Source organism: Sapajus apella, unplaced genomic scaffold, assembly GCF_009761245.1.
Source record: "Sapajus apella isolate SASKATOON/1434 unplaced genomic scaffold, GSC_monkey_1.0 scaffold11, whole genome shotgun sequence".
Classification (NCBI taxonomy): domain Eukaryota; kingdom Metazoa; phylum Chordata; class Mammalia; order Primates; family Cebidae; genus Sapajus; species Sapajus apella.
Window position 1 is genome coordinate 33,176,203 of NW_022436951.1, and position 25,157 is coordinate 33,201,359.

General features: G+C 42.2%; 1 protein-coding gene across 8 annotated transcripts in view; it reads left to right on the top strand.

Annotated features, from left to right (window-relative positions):
- SEMA5A (semaphorin 5A) overlaps nt 1-25,157 on the top strand; it is a 496,284-nt gene that overhangs the window by 325,831 nt on the left and 145,296 nt on the right. For all 8 annotated transcript variants that reach the window (XM_032279108.1, XM_032279114.1, XM_032279115.1 and 5 more), the window contains 3 exons: nt 900-1,185; nt 6,050-6,185; nt 13,114-13,318. In XM_032279108.1, coding sequence (XP_032134999.1) covers nt 900-1,185; nt 6,050-6,185; nt 13,114-13,318 — 627 coding nt within the window. The remainder of the gene's footprint in view (nt 1-899; nt 1,186-6,049; nt 6,186-13,113; nt 13,319-25,157) is intronic.

The window sequence follows — 25,157 nt, forward strand, 5'->3', positions numbered from 1 at the left end:
TCACTGGTTTCAAACAGGAAGTTAGGAAAAATTTCAAATGCAATGTAATTTGTTATTATGCTAAAACTCCAAATGTAATATAATTCGGTTGATGATGTATATTTCCTAAATTCCTAATGAGCTTGGTGATTAAAGGCTTTGCCATAATTTTGTCATTTCTGAATCCCAATTTTAAAGCTAACTGTGAAACCAGAAAACTACAAAGCAATGTCTCTATCCCAATACTCTTCCTTCCTCTAAATAGATTCCCCAGCAACCCAGAAATAAGAAAATAAGAGTTGTTTTTCACCATTACATGGTCACCATAGTAACAGGAACTGCTAAAGCTAATTCCAGACACATCTTACAGTTTTGGTTTTTATTTTCATTCCAAGCAATGAAAAACAGTTTTAAAGTCCTTAGTAAAAGCACATAAATTATGTCAAAGTCACAGGAATGTAAGTTAAGTCAAATAATTTTGTTGTCTTATACACATATAGGACTACAGATTCCTATATTCTGAATCACATTTCATTTTTTAAACATATTTTCTACCTCTCTTTCTGAAGGTTATGTAAGAATTTGCAAATAAAATAATACATATTGCTCGAAAATGTACTGCAAATCTTTGGTGTCAATTTCTGATTGTATTAACGTCATATTAACTTGAGTCCTAATCAGCTCAGGATGCTTGAGTGTGCAGTCACACCAGTGACTTCCCATTATTAAGAATCTGTGTATGACACTGAGTCTCCCAACAGTGTAGCTCATCAAGCTGCTCACAGGGCCTCCGGGTTGTCCTATAGGAACCAGGTGTTATCTAAACAAAACCACATCTCTTTGGATGAAATACTGAGCACTCAAGACCAAAAAGGAGTGACATGATGTTGAGATTATTTCCTCTTTTCTGTTGTTTCCAGAACCAAACTTTGTTTCATCTTATGACATTGGAAATTTTACCTACTTCTTTTTCCGAGAAAATGCCGTAGAGCATGACTGTGGGAAAACAGTGTTCTCCAGAGCTGCCCGGGTCTGCAAGAACGATATTGGAGGGCGCTTCTTGCTGGAGGATACCTGGACCACGTTCATGAAGGCTCGCCTCAACTGCTCCCGTCCTGGGGAAGTCCCCTTTTACTACAACGAATTGCAGAGCACTTTCTTCCTGCCTGAGCTGGATTTGATCTACGGCATCTTTACCACCAATGTGTATGTAACTTGAAATAATTTCTCTCCCTTCTCTCTTACTCATTCTGAATAAGTCTTTTGTTCTTTGACCTCTGAGGTTTTAAAGTTGCTTTAAAGAAAATCTTTCTTATTTTACTGGACTAACAGACAAAACAAAAGGACTTTTCAGTGACTTCCTGTTAGACAAAAGATATGTGATTTGAAAGACTGGCATTAGGAAACATAAAGCAAATCAAGAAAGTTTTTATCTATCTTTAGGATACAGTGACATCAAATTACTTCATTATAAATTGCTCCTTCCTGATTTGCCACTGTATTCTGGGTACTTTCTGAAATACTGGTACATATTGTATGTATATTTTTTCTGTATGGAAGTCATGCATTTGTATGTAATGAAAATAGTGTTGTCTGCAGTCTGAAATCCCTTAGATAACATGATTCTTGCTTGAACCTTGCTCATATTTGAAACACACATTTTCTATAGCTGTATTTTACACTATTAGTCTAGAAGATGGCTAACTTGAGCACACATTTTGTAAATGTCAGTTGTATTTTTAAATAAGTTTGGAAAAATTATAGTATTTTTTGGTTAGGGGTGGGATGGGGAGACACTCCTAACTTTAGAATGATCATTATTTTGGCTGGTTTAAGCTTATGAGGTTTTCTGATCTCTGTCACTCTTAGTCTAGTGGAGTATCATATGTCCCCAGGGTTATTTCCCATCCTTAGCTGGTATGCTGATGTGAGACTCAACAGGAGCACATGTGAAACCCAGGAGTCAAGGATCACATTGAGACTCTGAGCACCACCTTCCTGCACATGGCTGGCCTGCTGCGGATTCTACACTATGGGTTCTGATTTGGATTACCTTTGAAATCTCATTTGGTGACTTAGGACTTTTAGCAAAAGCCAAATATTTGTATCCAAAGTAAAAGATACAGATCGGGATGGGTTGGAAGTGCTGATAAATGAGGTAGGATGACCAACGGTCCTGAATTGCCTGAGATTATCCCAGTTTTAGTGTTGATGACAGCCCTGTAGCTAAGGAAACCTCTTGTTCCTGGGTGAGCCAGGACAACTTGTTACCCTGCCTTGTCTTCTCTGCTTCCTTCGTATTTTAATTTACTTTTTCATCTCTTGGGCATCAGATGCCTGCCCATGAATGGCATTTCTAAAAAGCCACTTTACCTGCCTCTTATTTGCATATTAGCCTTCTCTTCCTGCTCTCTCCACTGCTGAAATTGTGTTAATATTTGCTTAATAACAACTTTTAACCCCAAAGAGTCTTCTTTCTGACATGAGGTTAGAAAAATTAGGCTAGTATGGATGGCTCCACACCTACCCTTACTCCGCCGTGGCCATCTTTATTTTCATAAATCTGGTCCTCAACCCAGAGGTTGTTTTTCCTCTTTGATAAATTTCTTTAAAAAATCAATTGCAGTTTCTAAAGTTGATTTGCTTTCCAAAATCTTATTTAAAAACTAGTGTAGTCCGCAGAAGATAAATGTGCAGTTGCTCAGTTGACATTACTTTTATGCACAAGGGGAGTCTTGCTTACTTAGCTGTTCATTCCCCTGACTCGGGGCAAAACAAAACAAAAGAGCAATTTCAGAAGTTATAAAAGTACCATGCCTGAAACATTCCAAGATGGTGCATGGTCAATTTAGATAGTTGCAAAAATAAGTTTCAGCTATTTCAGACTATTTGTTTAGTGCTGCAAATTCCCATCATGTCAGAAGTCACCTGTACTGGTAGAGAGAAGCACCACATCTGTCCTTTCTCTCTGGAATACTTGCTTGCGTTCAGTCTTGGGAATGCATTTCTAATATACCCATCTCAAATTTCACAATATTTTCCACCTCCTTTTCATGTATCAGTCTTTATTTTATGTTCTCAAAAAATAACCACATTCTTGACAAAGTTTGCTTCAAATGGAAAGAAAGTGAGGATCGGAGGTTGTCAGTTACTGTCTACCTCTGAATTAAAAGGCTGTCCAATACTGGGCTGAGCTTCGGGGCTCAGAATGTTGCTTTGCCTCAGTGCATTCATCAAGGTTTCCCAGCACTAGGGGAAGGGGGAAAAGGTAACTGTTCTGACTCTTTCTGTCCCTAGAACTACTGTGTAGTTTTCTCAATCTCTTGAGCATGGTTTGGCCTGCAGGAAATGGTGTGCTGCTACAATGGAGTCTCTAAAGATATGGCTTCTTTTCTAGATACCTAAAAATGGTGGCTACCATTAGTTGTTTATAGGATAGATAGTAAACTGTAGAGATCATAGTAAAGTATTAATATGTATAGATATGGATATACAGGTAGTAGGGTTGCAGTGGGAGGTGGGACTTTTTATTGCTCTTTGAAATTATTACCTTGATTGCTGATAGAAGCCAGGTTGGAACAGGTGGCTGCAGGTCTGGTGTCTAAGTGAGCTTGTTCATGCTGATTCCAGCTTTAAGCTTACTCATTCTCAAGGTCATGATCTATACCTGGGTTGGTTTCACCTGCCCACGAGTCTGGAGACCCTGGAGAAGTGAGTGAATATGTACTTCCTGTAGGCAGTTCCATCGTAGGAAGCGGGAAGGGCATGGTGGAGCCACACAAGCCCACTCTCTGCCCCAGAGCGCAGCCAGTGAAAGGGTGGAGGGGCAGCCATGGGTTGTGCTTGTACTATACCAATTGTGCTCACTAGGGGATGGGACAGGGACGAGAGGAATGGTTCCCACAACACTGTTAAAGGATCGTCAGACTGGCAGCTACTGGGACATCCAGGGGAGTCTCTGGGTGACACCAGAGCCCAGATCAGACCATTCAGAGCAGGGTGTAGTGAACAGAGGAAGATTAAGCCAGCAGGAAGAAGATTAGGTTCTTCCTTTGCCTGGTAGCCACCTGGCAACCTGGGGCCTCATGCAAATCAGGTACAAATCCTGCTTTATTTCCCTGCATCCTGTAACTTGGTCTAAGTAAACTCTCTGTGCTGCTGTTTTCTTATTGTAAGTCAGGGTCTTCTAAGGATCTATAGGTTCTCTATGAGAAATTAAGGTGCTTAGCAGGGGGCTCAGGGAGATATTGTTATTATTCTTAATATCCCCCATTTGCCTGCCTCTGTACCTGGCCCAAGGCATGCCTCTCTGGCTGCTGGATGGGACCGTCCTGTGTCTAGCCACTCTTACTCCAGCGTATTTGTTTTCTTGTTCTTACTAAAGTCTACTCACATGTTCAAAGGCCAGCTCTTCCCTGAACTGTGTTTTAACTTCTCCCATTCTCTCTAAGGATAATAGAGCAAAGTGAATAAACCCATAGCCGGTGTCTACCCCTTTGCTTTCCAGAACGGGGTCCTTTATGCATTATGATGGTCCTTGTCCTTGGTGCTGGGCTTCTGGAGAAAATGCATCTCTACCCTCAAGGCCATACCTTTCCATAAGGATGTGTTTACTCTCTGCTCCCCTGCAGTAGAATCCTGTCTGCTTTACCCAGAGATATTGCAAAGGATTGAAAATACTGGCATTTGGAGTTAGCCTGGGGTTCAACTCCAGCTTCCCCATTTAGCAGCTGGCTAACTTTGAGGAAGGGTCTTGTCTTCACTGTGCCTTGTTTTTCTTACCTGTAAATTTCCTTCACCTTTTGAGGATTAGATGAATTGGAATTAGTGAAGTCCTCGGAATAGTGCCTAGCTCCTATTCAGTATTTATTAAATAAAACAAATCTAAGGTAAGTCTTTCAGGTTTGGATTTTGTTATACTTTTCCTTTGATGCAGGAAAAAAAATAATTGATGAGAAATGCGTGTGATATTGTCTCAGGGCAAGGGAAAATACATGTAAGCTTGCTTTCTTTATCTCCTCTTCCCCTTTGAGAACCCATACAGAGCTCAAAATGCAGATGTACTTAACCAAAATAATGTTGCTCTTTCCATACTTAGTCAGAGGGCACTGACCTTCTGAGGGCTCCCGTTTAAGACTCTTTCAAAGCCTGAATTCTAAATTATGGCTTCAGGATTTCACATGTCAGTGCTATGTCAAAGTTTTCTCTTTGACCCTTTGAATTTAAACTCCATTTTAAATTAAAAGAAAATACAATCAGACAGTGACTTTTTTTTTTTTTTTGAGACGGAGTTTCGCTCTTGTTACCCAGGCTGGAGTGCAATGCCGCACTCACATGTGAGTGCAATGTCTCGGCTCAGCGCAACCTCTGCCTCCTGGGTTCAGACAGTTCTCCTGCCTCAGCCTCCTGAGTAGCTGGGATTACAGGCATGCACCACCACGCCCAGCTAATTTTTTTGTTTTTTTTAGTAGAGACGGGGTTTCACCATGTTGACCAGGATGGTCTCGGTCTTTTGACTTCGTGATCCACCCGCCTCGGGACAGTGACTTTTTATAAACTACTTTGAGTTAATTTTTTTTTAAAGGATGGCAAATAAATATCTTGGTTAAAACACACACACACGTACACATACACGCCAAAACAAAACAACTTGCCCTGCTACCAGGCAAAGTGACAAGATGAGCAAGTCAGGAAGGGAGCTGCATAAGGCTGATGAGAGATGCCATCCACTGGAGAAGGACGTCTTTTTCTTCTAGAATTTGAAAGGTGAAGCAGATAGCTCTTCAGAATCCCTCTTGCCGCTTTTGCAGCTGAGTGAATTAATCCTGGCTGGCAGGATTAAGTGTGGTAAATGCTAACTAACCTGGTTTCTTTACCAAGATGTTTGCTCCTCTGCAGGGGAGCAGCGTTCACACTCTAACTTAAATCCTTTGGGATGTTTAAGAGACTGTGGCCCTGAGACCTCTGGAAACTGATCCAGGTCACAGCTGCTGCCTGCTTCCTAGGGGGAGGGCAGCAGGTGCTTCCGAGCTCTCTGACTGCCTTCTCCTCTCTCTCCCTGGGCTCCCAGGAACAGCATCGCGGCCTCAGCTGTGTGTGTCTTCAACCTGAGCGCCATTGCACAGGCCTTCGCTGGGCCCTTCAAGTACCAGGAAAACTCACGCTCCGCCTGGCTACCGTATCCCAACCCAAACCCCAACTTCCAGGTAATTCTCGGGGGGCAAAGGGCACTGTTGGCATCCCCATGAAGAATGCAGAAGCCTTGTGTAGACAGGCAGGGGTGATTTAAAACGCGAGTGCATGCATCATGCAGCAGCTGTCTCCCTGGCCCCTCATGGACAGCCCCATACTCGGCTGGCTAATGTCAATAGACCCGGGCCCTTTGTGAATTGTGGCGCCGGGACCCAAAAAGGCCTTTTGTCAGCTGTGATGCCTGGGACTGAGCTGAAAAAGACCAGCATTCTGCTGCAGGTTAGGAATCCAGGCTTCAATTAGTACTAATGATGCTGGGCTCTGTGTCCTCAGAACCTCTGATCCCTAATGAATGACATTCTAATGAATGGGGTCCAGGGCACAGAGCAGTGGAGACACACAAACAGGGTTAGAGCGCTAATTGGCAAACGTGGTGGGATTCCCTGTTGGGAAGGACAGAATGCCATGCAGACAGCTGGGGAAAGAAGAGGAGGTGGAGGCCCTTCATGTCTTATCACAAAATTGCAGGAGGTTCACGCTTTCAGAGCTTTCCGAGTCATCCATCTCCCCGTGTCCGAAGAAGCTGAGACCCAAAGAGATGAGGCAATTTACTGATATTTGGTGAGTTGGCAGGTATATTTGTCCGCTTGGACTGCTGTAACAAAACACCGCAGACTGGGTAGCTTAAAAAAGAGACATTTATTTTCTTACAGTTTTAGAAGCTAGACGTTCAAGACCAAATTGTGAACAGGGTCATCTTCAGGTGAGGGCTCCCTCTTCCTGGCTTGCAGATGGACATCTTGCTGCATCCTCACGTGGCGGAGAGAGAGACATCTCTGGGGTATCTCTTTCTGTTTTGTGAGGGCACCAGCTCCACTGGGCCAGGGCCTCACCCTTGTGACGTCACTTACCCTCATTTACTACCATAGAGACTCCATCTCCATATATGGCCACACTGGATGTTAGGAATTTGGGTAGTTCACAGACACTGAGCCCACAGCAGCGGGCATCCCTGGAGGGCTTTCTGACTACTTTCTTAGGACCATCATCATCATCGTAGCTGTAAATTTTAGCAAGTCCCAGACACGGTGCTAGAGGCTTCAGATATATCAGCTCACACACCAGCGGCAGTGCTGTGGTGGGTAATGCCTTCTCCATGTGCAGGGTAAAACACTGGGCCTGGGGCAGGTCACCTGGCCAGAGCCACACAGCTGATCAGTAGCAAGTGAGGATCCAAACTTCAATTCTCAGATGCAAAACCCCAGCCCATTCCAACTACATGGGCGTTAGTTAACTATTACTAATCAGTAGTAGAAGTGGGTCCTGTACCTAGGACTCCCCTAAAATGGGAGTGTGGAAAGGTTCAACTATTTTACACTTTACTTCGATTTTTGCAAGGACCATTCAATTCTGGTTGTTTTGAAAGAGTTTTGTGTTTGTTGCTATCTTTTTTAGGAGGGGGTTAAAAACACTTGTTTTTTTTATTGTACTTTACGTTCTGGGGTACATGTGCAGATCATGCAGGGTTGTTGCATAGGTACATACATGGCAAGGTGGTTTGCTGCCTGCATTCCCCATCACCTGTATTTGGCATTTCTCCCCACGTTATCCCTCCTCACCCTCGCCACCCCCTGCTGTTACTCCCTTAGCTCCCCCACAACTGACCCCAGAGTGTGAAGCTCCCCTCCCTGTGTCCACGTGCTCTCATTGTTCAACACCCACCTGTTGCTGTCTTTAAACTTTTGAAGGAGTGTGGGATTAAAAATAAGATGGCTGGCTTACATGCCGTCTTTCCGTGCACTGCTTTCCTTGAACAAATTGTGTGCGTTTTTATCACACATCTATCTACTGCGCATCTTTATTGTATATTTTCATCAAAATGGAGAGAGGGATAAAAATGCACGGAAATAGTTTAGGAGTAAATTTTGATAACCCTAATTAATGTGCATTATTTACTGTATAAAATATTTGATAAATATAATTCTCGGAGACTGAACACAGAGGCTCATGCCTATAATCACAGTGCTTTGTGAAGCCAAAGCAAGAGGATCTCCTGAAGTCAGGATTTCGAGACAAGCCTGGGCAACATAATGAAACCCTGTGTCTACAAAAATAATAGTAATAAATTAACCAGGCATGGTGGCAAGCAGTTCTAGTCCTAGCTATCTGAGAGGCTGAGCTGGAGGATTGCTTGAGCTCAGGAGTTCAATCAGGAAGCTGTAATCCATCCACTGCACTCCAGTCTGGGTGACAGAGTAAGACTCTGTCTCTAAAAATGCAAAGAAGAATGACTCTTAGGATCATTTATTTGGTGACTTCTATGTGTCCCGTGTTGTATAAATGCATATTTTGTCTAAGTTTCTCCTCTAACATACAGGAAATACTCCTTTTAAGAAAGTCCTTTGTATAATAAAATCCTGAAGATTAAATAATTAATAATGCTTACTGTATTTATAATGCATTTTCAATGCGTTGATTTTTTTTCCTGCATAAGTCTTTACAGTGTTCTCACTCATAGGCGGGTGTTGAACAATGAGAACACATGGACACAGGGAGGGGAACACTACACACTGCGGTCTGTTGGGGGGAAATAGGGGAGGGACGGTAAGGGGTGGGGAGCTGGGGAGAGATAGCAAGGGGAGAGATGCCAGATGTAGGTGATGGGGAGGAAGGCAGCACATCACACTGCCACGTGTGTACCTATGCAACAATCTTACATATTCTTCATATGTACCCCAAAACCTAAAATGCAATAAAATAAATTAAAAAAGAAAAAAGAAAAAAAAAAGTCTTTACAGTGAACAGGGTGACTCAGTAAACTTCGTAGTCCATTACCACCTCCAGGCTGTGGGTAACTTGTAGCCCATTTATCTGAATACATTTAGAGCACACAGCATTTTCTAAGGCCAGAAGCGTGTGTTTTTATAATGTCAGTGTCACACTGAAGGACTTACTTTCATTATGGGATGGAAGCCAGTCTATGCTGCATAACGAATGAAGCATGCAGAAATTGGCATGTGTTTCAGGCAGGAAGCTTGCATTGCTGAGCTTCTCTTCTCTGAGTATTATTTAAAACTCTAAAGGGAGCTCAACCTACAGATTATGGTGATTCTTTGTTTAACTCCTAGTACATGTATGTACTAAGTATTTTTTTTTTATGTTACTCTATTTGGTAACTATACTGGCAAAGTTTCCTCACTGACATTCATGAAACCATCTAGCCTGGCATAGATGGGGAGTGGGAATTCAAGTTCGACGTAAGGATCCCTCTCCAGACATGTGTAAGAGGCCTTATGTTTGAGTAACCAACAACAGAAAGTGGTTAGATTTTTAGAACTCTTGTTTTTTCTACTGACATTTAAATTTTGTGCAGTACTTATGTAACCTATGTACTAGAAGTAGCTAATTAATCAGAGAAGCAGAAAGCAGATTCCGGTTCAGGAAGAAGATGGGTTAGGAGAGATGTTGCATAATATTTCAACATTTAATATAGAAATGTCAAATAAAAACAGTAGCAAAACAGCAAAAAGTATTATTTTTCTCAGACAAAATACATAAACCACTCTAGGTGGCGCTTCTGAGCCCCGCCCTGCTAGAGGCTGCAGTCCTCAAAGTCATCCAGACCTTGGCATTCAGTAAGACACGTGGCAGTCGCTGGTGTAAAACATCACCCAGACCCAGTGGTACAGCTGCACTGTGACAGACTCCAGAATTTTCTGTGCAGCTCTGATTACTGTCACTCAGAAAGGATGGAGTTGAAATGAACAAAGAGAGCCTCAAATGTAGTTAAGTAGATGAGGAGGCAGTTGTTGGAGGAGCAAGTGCAGAGATCTGACTCTGTCCATTAGGACGTGGAAAGCATTTTTTGAGACAGAGTCTCACTGTGTTGCTCTGGCTGGAGTGCAGTTGCGTGATCTCAGCTCACTGCAACCTCCGCCTGCCCGGTTCAAGCAATTCTATGCCTCAGCCTCCTGAATAGCTGGGATTACAGGTGCCCACCACCATGCCTGGCTAATTTTTATATTTTTCGTAAAGACAGGATTTCACCATGTTGGCCAGGCTGGTCTTGAACTCGTGATCTCATGATCCACCTGCCTCAGCCTCCCAAAGTGCTGGGATTACAGGCTTGAGCCACCATGCTTGGCCCACAAAGCATGTTTGCAGCAAGGTAGAAGTCAGTAAGAGAATGAAGGGGCCATTAAAATTGGGCACTCCTGCAGGAGATTAGGTGATTGTGGGCTTGGCCACCATGCACTAGCGTGCTAGGACAAGAATGGATTCATTGTCTGCGAAACAAGTAAACCAAAGTGCAAGTATTTATTATTAAAAAAAAACAGTAGAATTACCGACCATGTGACTTGAAGAGATGTTGGCATGACGACTGTTGTGGATTGTAGGGCACGTGACAGCAATGGCTGTGCTTTTACTATTTTTGTTGTTTTCTTCTTGCATGGTGAATCCAGGGTGTCACACAGTGCCCCACACAGACACAGCGGGAGTCCAGCATATAAGGCAAAGCTAAAAAATTTTCAGACATTAGAGAGCTAGGTGGATTGCTTATGATCCAATATGTATATTCTGTAACTCTGAGTACTTTAACAACTATTTGAAAGAGAAGCACTGGGTGGAATATTCACTATAATAGGCCAGCAAAAGAAACCAAGAAGTAGTAGAGTATACCACAAAACCAAGTCTTGGCAATTCTGGCAGATGACTTAAATGAGACTGAGAGATAGGCGAGATGACAAGGCATGGCGGCGAGTGATCCTGCCTCACCCCCGCCACTGAGATCTCCCTGTTAGGTCTCCAATTTCTCGGGGTTCCTTAAGAACAGCAAGAGATTCTCATTTTTATATTGTGCCTCCTGGTTTTCATGATACCAGTTTTTTGTTGTTGTTGTTTGTTTTCTGAACACTGTGCTTACAAAACCTGTGTGCAAACTTCACCCAGTAAGTAGGTAGCGAACTGCCACTGTGCTTTAGGTATCATCACTGATTTCAGGAATGTAAACCACCAAACATAACGTCATGCTCAGAACTAGAACTCACCTGTGTAGACAGTAGATCAAGCCTAGTGGAGCTCTTTTTTATTTTTAAAAACATGTATTGATAGACAGCGACACATCCCTGACCTCCCCGTGTTACTATTTCATGCTGTAATTAGATAAAATACCCTAGCACATCCCCTCACCCTCAATAACAGCTGCTTGTGTATTCACTCATTGATTCCTTCCCTTCTTTATTTATTCACTCATTTCCTTCTGGCCACTAAAGCTCAACAGGCCATGGAATTGCAGTCCTGCTCCAAGACCAATGCATTTGCCATTTACCGTTAGTTGAATGGCTTCTCTTTAGTGCCAGGCACGTTGTCTTGTTCTTTGGCACTCATAAGGACTTTCAATTAATTTATAAGTGCTTTCCACAGATTATCTCAGCTGGCCTCACAGTAGGCCTGAGAAATGAGCAGAGTCAGTATTTTCCCAGTCACTGGACAGGTAAAGAGACAGAAACTGAGAGGTGAGACCTCACCTGAGACCACGTGGGAGGACAGTTGTCACTCACGATTCCATGTGGCTTGAGTTACGGAGCCAGAGTAGTACTTGGGCCATGGCAGGTCTGAGCCTTGCACCTGAACTCACACAGTCCTTGCCTGTGGAACATGGGGCGGCCCTGCAAGGGTGTGATACTAAATGAAGCATTGGACTGGATGCATGAAATCCATTTGACTCTCAGAGTCTCTTTTTCTGCAATCATCCTATTATTTCATGGCATGTGGATCATTTTATCAAATGCTACAAAATCATCATCTACTTTTAAAAAAGCGATTTTCATCTTACACCTCTGCACCTCTCACCTGTTATAAAGCCAAACATTAGACATGACATGTTATAAACCATAGTTTCAGGTGATAAAGGCCTGGAAATTCATTTCCATCAAACCTACTTATGTGAAGTTCTACTGGGGATCAGTCACCATTTGTACCGGGAATTAAAGTTTATGAAAGATGTGAGAAGGGTTGGTAGTTTTCTGATTCTGAGCTTGCTTTCCTTTCTATCCCTCTTTTTACCCCATCCTTGCCAGAAACAGTGTGATAACATGACACCCGCAGCCTCCCCATAGCACAGCTCGGAATTTAATTCCCAGCAGCGTGCGGACCTGATTTTCCCCTTGTGTATATATCCCAAATTCATCTCCATGATACTTACTCTATCTCAAAATCTCATTCTTTTCTTCTTCCTTCTTTATTCCTTTCTACTCTTCTTCTCCCCACTCATCTCCTTTCCTTCATTTCCCTTATCTCCTCATCTCTCTCTCTTCTTAGAAATTTGCCATGTTCTTTTCCATATTCCTGGACTCTAACCATTTTTAAATAATTTCATCTAATTTGAAATACAAGCACAAAGCAATAAGGCCGACACCATATTTTTGTATCCCATGTGAATGCTGTTCACCTTTACAGATTAGAATGACCCAATGCTATCACCTTGAAATCCATGTCTTGCTTATAGACCCCCTGCTACAGTAGAAAAACTAATGCATCTATATGAGGTCCTTAATTGTTGCATTTTCAATTTGCTACCTGATATCTCAGACAGATATCATAGTATGTGTTTAGCCAGGCAGCTGTCAAGTGACTCAACAGAAAAGGTGAAGTTTCTGTGCATCTGCAGCTTAAATTTAGCAATCGCTTTAATTTTTTTAGCTTCTGATCAGTTCATTTATGATGAGGTTAGGAGATTCCCAAGATATGAGTTCAAATCTAACATGAAAAGGATGCTAAGGATGGTGGCTGCAGGGAGAATAGAGAAGCAGACATATTTGCACACCAGTTATGCATTGTGGCTTACCTGATTTCCAAGTTGCTCTCCAGCTATGGTGGTCACAGCCAGCTGTGGGTGTCCAGGCTGGTGGCTCTGGTAACACGGCCTGTCTTCCCTTGCAGTGTGGCACCGTGGACCAGGGCCTGTACGTGAACCTGACCGAGAGAAACCTGCAGGATGCTCAGAAGTTCATTCTGATGCATGAGGTGGTGCAGCCAGTGACCACCATGCCGTCCTTCATGGAGGACAACAGCCGCTTTTCCCACGTGGCTGTCGACGTGGTGCAGGGCAGAGATGCGCTCGTCCACATCATCTATTTGGCCACAGGTAGGAGCTCTGCCCTCCTCTGAGGGGTTTTCTATCATCCTCTGATTTTGTGTTTTAGATTTAGGTTCTAAACATGCAATTTCAATTTCAAGCTTTACGTCTGCTGTCTCTTTGCGACCAGCAAAACCCACGATGCTAACTTCTTCCTCAGCTGCTGTGCATCGTTTGGGAAATTTCAATCGATTTTCACTCTATTAGTCATAACTTTATTTGGAAAGACAATGACTTCTTTACTATTATTTCTCAACTATTCATAAAATAAGTCTTTTTGGCAAGACCATTGGGATTTGGGTAATTTAAGACAGTGGTGTGCTTTGTTAGAGGACATTTCTGGGTGAAATGTTATCTTGGGATTGTCCTGGTGATTTCTCATTTGTGTAAAAACAGTGCCTTCAGCAAAATATTTGCGTGGATGGGAGTACATGGAAGTGTTCAAAGAATATGTTTTGAGGCATAAATAATGGAACATTCACAGCAAATGTAGGCAACGATACTTATCAAATTACAAATAACAATTAGACCTCTTCAGTTTCCAAAGCAACTAGAGTGTGGAAAGCATGTTTATCTCAGTTTATTACACAGACGGCTCCGGGTGTGTGAGGCGGGCTTAGAGACCTGGCTCAGCCCTGAGGACATGTCCCTCTCTCTGCTGCCTTCAGGTCCCCAGACAGAGCTGTCTCATGGTAGAGTCTGCCCCTCTCCATTCTTTGTCCAATGTTTTGTATAACTGTCATTTCTCATGGAGCATAATTGCTGTTTTTTGTTCCTGATAATAATATATTTTTTTTCTTGAAAGAACTTCTCAATTCCTAATTACATCTTTACCAGTTAGGGTTTCTTTTTTCCCATGAAGTTTCTACTATCTACTGAATCTTTACTATTTGTGGAGTTCATTTGAAGCACTGGGGAGTAAACTGGTGAACACACAGGCATCACCTGCTCTGTTGGGCTTTACATTCTAGTGGGCACAGCAGATAATAAATAGACCAGTCAGCAAGACGCCAGAGAGGTGATGGCGAGCAGACACAGCAGGTGCACAGAGAGCGCTATGGCCGCGGGTGGCAGGCAGGCTCCTGTATTTGCTGGCCAACATTGAACTCTGCCAGGAGATGAAGATTAAGCTGATCAGGGACTGAGCAGGAGGGGCTGGCCCTGTACCCATAAGGGAAACAACCAGTGAGCCAGATGTGGGACTGACCAGCTGCAGGCAGTGCCACTGTGTGGTCAGGAAAGGTAAGGACAGATGTGACCACTGGATGGCCAGGTGGAGAGCCACAGCTGCCTCTCAGGGTCAGTCTGTGGGAAGAGGAGGAAGTGGGCAGGAGGAAGAAGTCAGAAGAAGCTGGCAGAAGTCAGACAGTACCAGCTGCTTAGGGAATCTCCTCTGGAGCTTTTCAGGGAAGGGGAGTGGAGGATTGATGAGCTATCTGGAGGGTATGGGAGATTAAGGAAAGGGTTTTTCTTGCTTTTTGTTTTAAAAGAAGGAAAGGAATTACTATTGCATTGTCTTCTTGTTTATGAGACTGCAGACAGGATTGTTTCTCTTTATTCTGTCATTTATTTCCTTAATGTCCCCCAGGGTGCCTGAAATGGAATAGGTTTGTGGGATGAATGAACTGGACCTTTCTGTAAGTGTTCCTAGTTTTTCACCATAAATGTCCAGGCTGATGACACAGAGAACAGGGCCATCTTCTTCCAATTCTACGAGGACATTGAGGACTTCATTAGTACCTTGGGAGTGGGAGGGATTTTGACAGGGGCTGAGGCTATTCTTGAGTAGACCTCAGTGGGTCAGTGCAGAGCAGCCTGAGGTCTCAACTCGAGCCTTTGGACATGCTCCCCACATGAGGCTGAGTAGGTGACATTTGCTTCTCTTGTGTTTATAATGATCTATGGTGAACTTCTGAGGATTTCTGTTGAAACTTTCCTATTTTTACTTTGATGAGTGCCTTAGTCAGTGGCTATAACAATTTACCATAGACTGGTGACTTACACAACAGACATGTATTTCTCATGGTTCTGAAGGCTGGAAATCTAAGATCATGGTGGCTGATGACTCATTTCCTGGTGATGTTCCTGTTGCAGGTTTGCAGATGGCTGCCTGCTGGTTGTGTCCTCACGGAATGAAGAGCGATCTTCTCTCCTATGTCTCTTCTTATAAGGGCACTCGTACCATTCATAAGGGCTCCATCCTCATGACCTAATCACCTCCCCAAAGCCCTGCCTCCTAATTACATTTCATGGGGAATTAGAACTTCAACATATGAATCTTGGGGGGAAAAAAACATTCAGTCCATAGCTACAAGTAACTTCTTCTACCACTATTTAAAACCATTATTTAAAAGTTTCTAGAAACTCGCTTGCAGAAGTCTGTTTTGAATAAGAGCATAACTGGACTGCTGCTCCCAACCCCCTCACCCCCACACTGAGCTAATGGTGAGATTAGCTCAGGACTCAGCTGCTACAGGGATTCCAGACCATCTGACCCTGTCTGATCTGCAGATCTGATTGCGATAGTGATACACCACATGCCATTTGGCAAATACATCTTGCAGAGATTCGCTTTATTGTTCCATAAACCTGATTTTTGGCTTTTGTTTTAATATATTGCCTATGTACAAAGTGAATTGTGTTGTACATCAAGATATTGGTAATTTGAACCACAAGTTGGGATTATGGGTAAAGATACCTTATGCAGAACTCTTTGGAAGTTTCTGTCTCTCACTACTTGTGTTGTTTGTTAAACTCAAGAGGAGGAGGACTTCATAGTGGGTGAAGGTACTTTCCAGCAGAAACCTGGGGTCCTACAGAAACCCTGCTCCAAGTCATATGCAGTGACTCACGGTGGGTTCCAAAACAGGTCTACTGAAAGGTGCATTCCCAGGCCGCATTTCAGCTTGTTTAGACTGGCTTGACAATTTTAACTGAACAACCTCTATAAATTACAAATTTCATGTCTCAACTAACTTGTGGCTTTTTTCATTTACTCTTACAGTACTGTTTAATTAATATATTTTGAAGGAGATATATTCTTTTTTCAGATTTTAATTACGAATGATATTTAGCTTTAAGGGATTTTTTTAATGATCTAGCATACAGTCTTTATGTCTAAAACATTGTATACTGGAAGGTATAATAATATACATTTTAATTCAACCCTCTAAGAGCTGAACAACTCCCAACAAGTAGAAATGATAAAGGTTAGAGATTTTGACTTTTCAGATTCAAAAGGCTGATGTTTATCTGGTCCCTTACTTATGTCTAGCCGTAGTAGTTACATCAAAGCAAACCAGGGACATTCATCTCATTTGATATTAAAACTGATACTGAGGTGGGAGGGATAGAGAGAGATTGATTAACAGGTACAGATATAGACATAGCTAAAAGTGAGACCTGGTGTTCAATGGATCAGTATGGCGACTATAGTTAACATTAATTGATTGAACATTTGAAAATAGCTAGAATAGAATAATTCAGATATTCCTGGAGTAAAGAAAACATAAATATTTTAGGGAATGGATTTCTCTATTACTCTGATTTGATTATATTAATGTATCCAATTATTACATATACCTTGAAAATATATATATCTAATATGTTTCAATTTTTAAAAATTAGAAAGGTAAATCTAAAAAAGGAATCTGATATTGAGCACACATGCTAGAGATCTTTCAGTATGGCTGCACTTGATATACCTTATCCAGGAGTTAGATTATCAACTGATGGAACATGGGTAAAACATTCATAACTAGTGATTGTGAAGCTACAGTCCTTCCTAACTTATTCACAGAATCAGTTTGATATCCTTCCAGGCATGGGAATCCAGGTTTGGTGGTAGGTGTATTTTCTCTCGCTTTGATTTTGTATGAACACATGCAAACGGGAGGAAACCTGCCAATGGCTGTTTGAAAAGTCAGTTTGTTTTATTTGTCCATGTTGTCTGCAGATCCACGTAAGCTAGAGTCCTCTTGGTGGTGTAGTCCATCTGCATCTTGCCTCTTTGGTGGTGGTTCCCGCTGCTACCACCCTGCTGAGTCAGCAGCCTTCCCTAGATACATTCTGGGTCCATCCATGTTCATGCTACTACCTGTGCTTCTCCCGGTGTTCATACAGCTGGGACCAGGCATGTTATCTGAGATGTGACTGTGCTAATATTTTATAAGTTGGTTTTTGAAGATTTTCTCAGAGCCAGAGACAAGTGAAAGTGGTAACTCCTTTAGAATATTTATGACTGGAGTTCTGTAAGTGACTGAGTCTCCTATCCAAATAGCTGTTGAGTTCTCTAGAAAGACAAAATTAAGGTCATGTTGAGCAAAGGTATTCTGCGAGTTTCCCCCTTACTTGACGTGGAAATACGTCTCCTCTGGCTCTCCCCCACCTGTGTGATTGTCCCTTGGAGTCCCACATGCACTCCTGGTCCAAACATGTGGCTGCTGTTGTGGGATTTATCCACAGAATGGCCATGGTTGTTCTATTTCTATGCTCCCTCCCCAAAGGACCATTCAGTCTTAGGGTTTCTACTCTCCCTTCTAGGATGAGATATATCACTTTTATTTTCACTTTGCCTCAATTCTAGTGTTTTGAAAATTATTTGAACCTTAAATTGTATGTAACCTTAAAATGTTCTAAGCTTATATTGTGACAATAATTGCGTAACTCAGAATACGCTACACTAAAAATCAGTGGGTGAATTTTATGGCATGCAGTTTTTATCTCAATAAATATGCCTTTAAAAAAGAATGAGATCTCTCTTTTTGTCATTTTGTGTTATATTTTATAAATAGTTTTAGAGGATAATTTATAAACATTTGTATAAAAACACATATCAGATGCTAAAGAAATGTAAAGGAAGAAGGCACACCCACACATTGTGAATCATTGTTTTTCATTTTGAACTTTTGCATAGAAAAGTCAGGACAGCTAATAGATGATTATAAAATAGGAAGCAATCATACAGAGGCTTATATTGCTTCTAGGTGCTGAACTGATGGGAGCTTGTGCCATGATTATCAGCTGTATTTCCTTCTCTTCCCTCAGCCCCAAGGTCGATGGTTTTCTAGAATGAAATATTTATAGAAATCTCAAAATATAGAGCTGGACATGGTGGCTCACGCCTGTAATCTCAGCACTTTGGGAAGCTAAAGCAGGAGGATCACTTAAGGCCAGAAGTTTGAGACGAACATTGGCAACATAGCGACACTGTACGTCTACAAACATTTTTAAAATTAGGCAGGTGTGATGGTGCGTACCTGTAGTCCCAGCTACTCTGGAGGCTGTGTTGGGAGGACTGCTTGAGCCTAGGACTTAGAGGCTGCAATGAGCTCGGATTGCACCATTGGACTCTAGCCTGGGCAGCAGAGTTAAGACGCTGTCTCAAAAAGGAAAAAATAAATAAACAAATAAATAAATAAAAGGAAGGCTCAAGACCTTCAACAAAGAGGGACCCTGAGCTGAGCTTCCTTCTCTGCATCCCTGTCCTGTCACTTCAGTCTGCAGAAAAGCAGATGGGATAGAAGGCATCCCAGCAGGAGCAGAAGCACATGTGCCATAAAGTTGCTTTGCTTAAAAGAAACGGAGAACAATTTAAATAAAGTAAGTACCCAGAGTTGGAATAATGAAAAAAACAAAATGAGATGAAAAGGAAGTTCAAAAAAATAAGGGAATAAGGAGAAGATCAAAACGAGGCTCTATTCTATTACAAGAGTAATAATTAAATTAGAAACTTCATGGAAACAAAAACAAAGCTGAAGCTTAGCCAGGGAGTAAATGTTTGCAATGGCTAAGGTGGCAAATGTAGAAATAAAAGATAAGGTTTTAAATGTGAAGGACCCACAAACACAATGGAGCACACAGAGTGATTGGTGTCTTTGAACCGAAGAACCCTGTCTGTGGAGCTACAAAGTCATTCCCAAAGACATTATTGAAGACAATTTCCCTGAAATAAAGGAAAAACTGACTCTCTGAATTTCAAAGCGTACTATATTTGAGCAATATTAATTCAGAATAAACAAACACTAGCCAGGTAAGTTTTTTAATTCCAAGAATACAGAAATAATATTTAGGTGTTAGGGAGGAAAAAAATAACTAAAAATGAAAAAAGGCACATGGTCTCAGAATACTCTGCAGCTGTATAAGTCTGTGAAACATGATCATACAAAATTCTGAGACAAAGAAATGTGAATTGAGGATATTATACTCACCCAAGAATAAAAAAAAAAAGGCAGACACTCTCAAAAATGAAAATCTCAAGGAATAGAAAACCAAAAATCTCTTTTACAAACATGAAATAAGACTAATTAGTAGTTAAATTCAGCCAAATGATGTGAGAATGTTTGAGAAAGAAAGTAAAACCAAAATAGGGGAACACTTGGTACCAGATTTCAAGTAGAGGAAAATAAACGGGACTCAAGAATGGTATTACAGGCTAACCTTTCCACCAAAAATAAAGGGACATGGAAAATTTAGGGATCATGTGTCCTTGAAAAACAGAAAACCTTGGCTGCTAGCCAAAGAAGAAAATCAGAACAAAAACCTCAGGAAAGCTGTTGTGGAAAGAGGGTGAGTGAGGTGCTCGGGACCCATTTTACTATCTGAGGAAGAACCATTAAGGTGTCATGTGAGCCAAGGCTCCGGGTGCGATGGAGCATACTGAGCTCAGACCACAGAGAAGGACCGCTGATTGGTCAGGTCGCAAGCACAACTGCAGGATCTCTCAGCCTTACTTGACCCTGGACCCTCAGCTGCCACCGTGGCTGCAGATTCCTGAGCAGGACCAGGAGGTTCCTCCAATTGATGCTGAGCAGCTGGTGGGCAGGCATCTGTGGTGCTCTTGCCACGCCTGGACTTGGATGAAATCCCTCGCTTCCGGGTAAGGGATATGGCTTCTCAAGCAGATGCTGGAGGAGCTGGTAGCTGCAGCCCAGAAGTGCAAAAGGATTAACTCTCCATGAAGCAAACCTCGTCCAGAGAGATGTGGGGTAAGGGCAGAACTGGTGATATCCCTTCCAATTTCACCTCCAGGCAGCTGTCCAATGGCAGGCTCCTCATGTAGCCAAGCAGATATCTGTTTGTGATTCGTCATAAAGAAAGGGCCACATGGCAACAAATCATGTGGCATAACTTCCTGCTCTTTTCTGCTCCTTCTTCCTTTCCCATACCACACAGCCCTGGGATTGCATCCTCAATAATCCATTAGCACCGGATCTTTGCTTCATACTCTGTTTTCTAGGCAATCACAGTAAGGGATCTGACAATGCCTGGAGTTCACTCAACCCTGTAGAGTTTCAGGGCTCCAAATGCAGGCAGGGATAGCTCATATGTGCCTTCTAGCTATGTTTAAAAATTCAGATTTTAACCTAAGCATAATAATAATTACTGAACGTTCTGTTTAAAAAATGAAGTTACATGATATGATGCAGGTTTTCAAAGATTGCTATCTATAAATCCTGGAGAATGATACAGAGGGTAACACAAGGGTAGAAGCAGGGTAAAATGTGGGGTACAATTTCTTTCTATACTACCAGTACTGTATTGCTACATGATCGCCATTGTCTAAGAGCAAGCAGGCATTCTAGATGTCATTGCTTTGTAATTGAGTAAGGAAGAGTAGGCTGGGGTCAAGACTATTGAAGTCATCAGGAAGGTCCAGGAGGAGGTGAACATGGCAGGTTTAGCCAGAAATAGGCAGATGTTACCCTCAAGGAAGCAAACATTAGTTCTTAGGGGAACAAAAAAATCTTATTTTTGTTCAAATATGCATGCACTATACAAGCAAATATACTGAACGGCGTATCTGTAGTATTAAAATTTCATGGGTGAGGGGACAATCAGGAAAAACATCTGGGAAGCGTTATTGTGGGAGTGATAATGGAACACTCAGTTTGAGAAATGCTGCTCTTGGTTAATTTCTTGAAGAGAAGCTGACATGTGGCAGGTGTTTTGGAGGAGTGGGAGAATGGGTGCAATTAAGAATGACTCCTGATGTTTTTGGTTTGGCCTGTTGATACTTCTGGTGGCCTTTCCTGAAAGGAAGACACTGGAGTTTTTTGTGCCAGAATTCACCGGAGAGGGTTCAGCAATAAACAAGACAGACAGAAACCCTGTCCTCACGAAGCTTATATTTTGGAGGGGGACACAGAAAACAAAATAAGCAATTACATTAAATGTTGAATAGGAAAAAAATGAAACAGAAGGATGGGATGGGGGAGGCAGGAGTTTCAGTGTTAAAAAGAAATGTGCAATGTGAGGAGAGAAACAGGTCTGTTATAGTTGGAAGTTGTGCTGTTTTTCATGGAAAGTTGGGGTGGATAGAGACTAGGCTGAGTTGAGGAGGAGATAGATGTCAGGAAATGGATACCCATTTAACAACGTCTTTATAGATGTGGGACTCTGAGGCTGGGGGCGAGGTGGAGTGGGGGATCGGGGAGACAGCAGAATGGAGGACCATGTGGGGTGGCAAGGGCACTTTACCTGTGGGTGTCAGCAGGCAGCTTTGCACCTGTCTTGGGGAAATTCATCTGTAAATGTTTCTAGTCTCCCCTCCCCATCTCCACATGCCACTGTCGCATCCCTTGTGGACCTCAGAGGAGTGCGTTTCTGTCAATCACATCCCCAGTTCTCTGAGATGGAGACCTAGAGCCTGGGCTGGAAGGCCAAGGGGAAGGGAGGACTTGGCTGAGGGGCTGAGTCAGTCCCTAAAGTGAAGCACCAAAGGGAGCCAAGAGCAGGTGTGGGCTGGGGAAGGAGGCGTGACTATGCGTGTGTGTTTGGTGGGGTGCCAGGGGGCTGCCAACTGAGAAAAACCAACCGCCAGAGAAGTGAGAAAGGCAGCAGCAGAATAGTTTCTTAAGACAACTCCTGAAATCCATGGTGTTTAGTGCTTTTGAAGAGGTATTAATACAAGGTAAACATGGAATTCCACCTTTAAGGACTTTGGATTTTTGGCACACGTAATCTTGACTATTTTCAGTACAGATTAGTGCCTGTGAGCCTATGAATCTGGCTTTTATAAAGTTTCAACTACCTATGGGCATCATCTCACTGAGGAGGAAGAATGATGGAATAAGAAAGAGGGGTCCCTCAGTGGGGGAGATTCTGAGGTGCACAAGGGGCAGGGACGGGGGTCAGTGTAACCTCAGGGAAGAAAGAGGAGATTCCTTGATGTACCTGGGGGCCCGAGACTCACACCTGCTACCTTCACTTAGCTTTTCCCTGAGCAGCAGGGATGAAATGTGACCAGTGACCTCCCCTGCTCCTACTCTTCCCTTGCAAACTCATTTTAAGTACAGAAGAGTGCCTTTGTATGGTTGCTTGCTACAAACCATTTTTAAAGTCAGGAGATCAGTATGACTTCCAAAATTGTAGAAAAGACAAGGAAACAATGTTCTATGTACTCTGGAAGTTTCTAATGCAAGAGTGACAGTGGCCAACTAGCTCAACAAATGCTGAAATTCTGTTTCTGACTTTCCTATCTCCCTGCAATTTTTTTTTCTAGCACCTACTTTTCAAGGCTTTCAGGTCCCTATCGTAAAAAAGCAAGGCAAAGCTGAGTGAGGGAAAGACCTTGACATTCCCTTTGACCAACATCCATATGACTTTAGAGACTTCAAGGATACCCTTCCAGGTACCAAAAATTAAGTTAATACATTTACAGTTGCCATCACTCCCAAGAATTATCTCACTCAGTGTTTCTAAGCAATCTGCAACTATCTAAGCATCAGAAGCAAGTATTACCTTGTGAAAAATTATCATGTTGGAATTTTTTTTTTAACATTCACTCCAATTTCTGTCTTTTTCACCAGAAATTAGAAATCTAAACCTAGTCCGGCCTTGCATCATGTGTGCCTCATGTTAGGGACTCCCACCAGCTGAAAGGGTACATTGCTTAGTCTGAGTGCTTATTTGATAAAAATTTCACGAATTTTTTATTTGTTGATAGAATAATTACAGCAAGTAATAACAACCCAATTACCTGGTAATGTGGGTTAAACTGTGTTCCCAAAGAAGGTATGTTTAAATTCCTAACCCTTCAGTACCCTATTTGACCTTATTTGGAAATAGAGCCTTTGAGCATGTAATTAGTTAAGTCGATATGAAGTTATCCTGGAGTACCGTGGATGCTTAATCCAGTAGGACTGGTGTGCTTGTAAGATGAGAAGAAAGGCAAACCCGGAGAATGCCATGTGATAACATGGGCAGAGATTGGGCTGGATAAATGCAAGCCAAGGAACACGAGGAATGCACGGCTGCCACCAGAAACTAGGATGAGACAAGAATTCCACCCAGACTCTTAAGGAAGTGTGGTTCTCCTGACAGCTTGATTTCAGACTTCCAGCATCCAGAACTGTGAGCAAATACATTTCTGCTGCTTTCAGCCCACCCGAATGTGCTACTGTATTGCAGCAGCCCTAGGTTACTAATATACCTGTGTAGACACTGCCACATTGCACCTGCCCTTACAGTCAGGTTGAAAGAGTAGTCTGGCTTTCTCCTGCTCCCTGATGCTGCTCCGTATCCCAAACTCCAGGGACACAATTAGTTCTTTAGTGTGAGTTTGTGTTAGGCCGAATTAAAATGAAAATCAACTGTTGAAAATAATACGTGCCAAACCACTTAAAATGCTATACAACCACTAATTGTTTTGTTTGATTAAATGTGGGAAGGTTAGTTCTTGTATTTTAATGTTTTACTTTTAAACATGTTTTATGAATATTTTTAGTAGCTGATGCCTGGTCTGCCAACCACAAAATAAAAGGAAGCAGTAAGCTATGAATTAGTAAATTTCCCAACATGTTCTAAATGGGATGCAATCCACTTCATCTTCATGGAGCAGACAATTTTACTGTTTTCTTCTTGGTCTCTTGCTTCCTCTCCACCTTTCTTTGCTTTGGACCTGCCTGAAGCAGGTGACCTTCCTCTCTCAGGTTTCACATGATTAGTATTGACTGAAAGTTGGATCATGGTCTGTGGACAACAAAAGAAATAAGTAAATAAAATTGTTTTTCGTTACTTCTTTTCATATAGATCCTGCCTGATACAAATTTTTGACATAACTCCTTTAGGTATAATAGCAGTGGCTAGGAGATTAAGCACAGTGGATTCTTCTTCCCAGACCTGCTGTCCTCTTGCTTATACAAAAACCCAGTAAGGGTGGTATTGTTTCTGTTTGAAATGATGGTATATAACTACAAGGATTTTTTAAAATCTTGATTCAGTATCCCAGCTTTTCTTATTTTTGTTAAGTCTAATCTCTACTTCTACAGAGGGTCTCTGCTTCTAACGAAGAACACGAGTTACTGGAATATGTAATATAGACACATGCTTAGGAATTTTTAAGGTATTTATCCCGGAAAATTAAGTTATGAGAAGACCCTCTTGCCTGCTAATTTGATGATATATCTGCAAGTATTTTTGACAAAAGGACTTTTCTAGTTGATGATAAGCACATAGGTCTTTATAGTACTAAGGGCTTTCAACTAAATGGCTCGTCCATCCCCAACCATATCATTTGTTGTGGTAAAACACATTTTACAATTGTTTCCTTTTAAACTACTATCCTACTATCCATATAGAATGCTGGCATGTCTTAAAAGAGAGCTTATCTGGCTAGGCACAGTGGCTCATGCCTGTAATCCCAGCACTTTGGGAAGCTGAGGTGGGCGGATCACAAGGTCATGAGGTCAGGGGTTCAAGACCAGCCTGGCTAACATGGTGAAACCCATCTCTACTAAAAATACAAAAAATAAGCTGGGTGTGGTGGCAGGTGGCTGTAATCTCAGCTACTTGGGAGGCTGAGGCAAGAGAATCGCTTGACCCGGGAGACAGAGGTTGTAGTGAACCA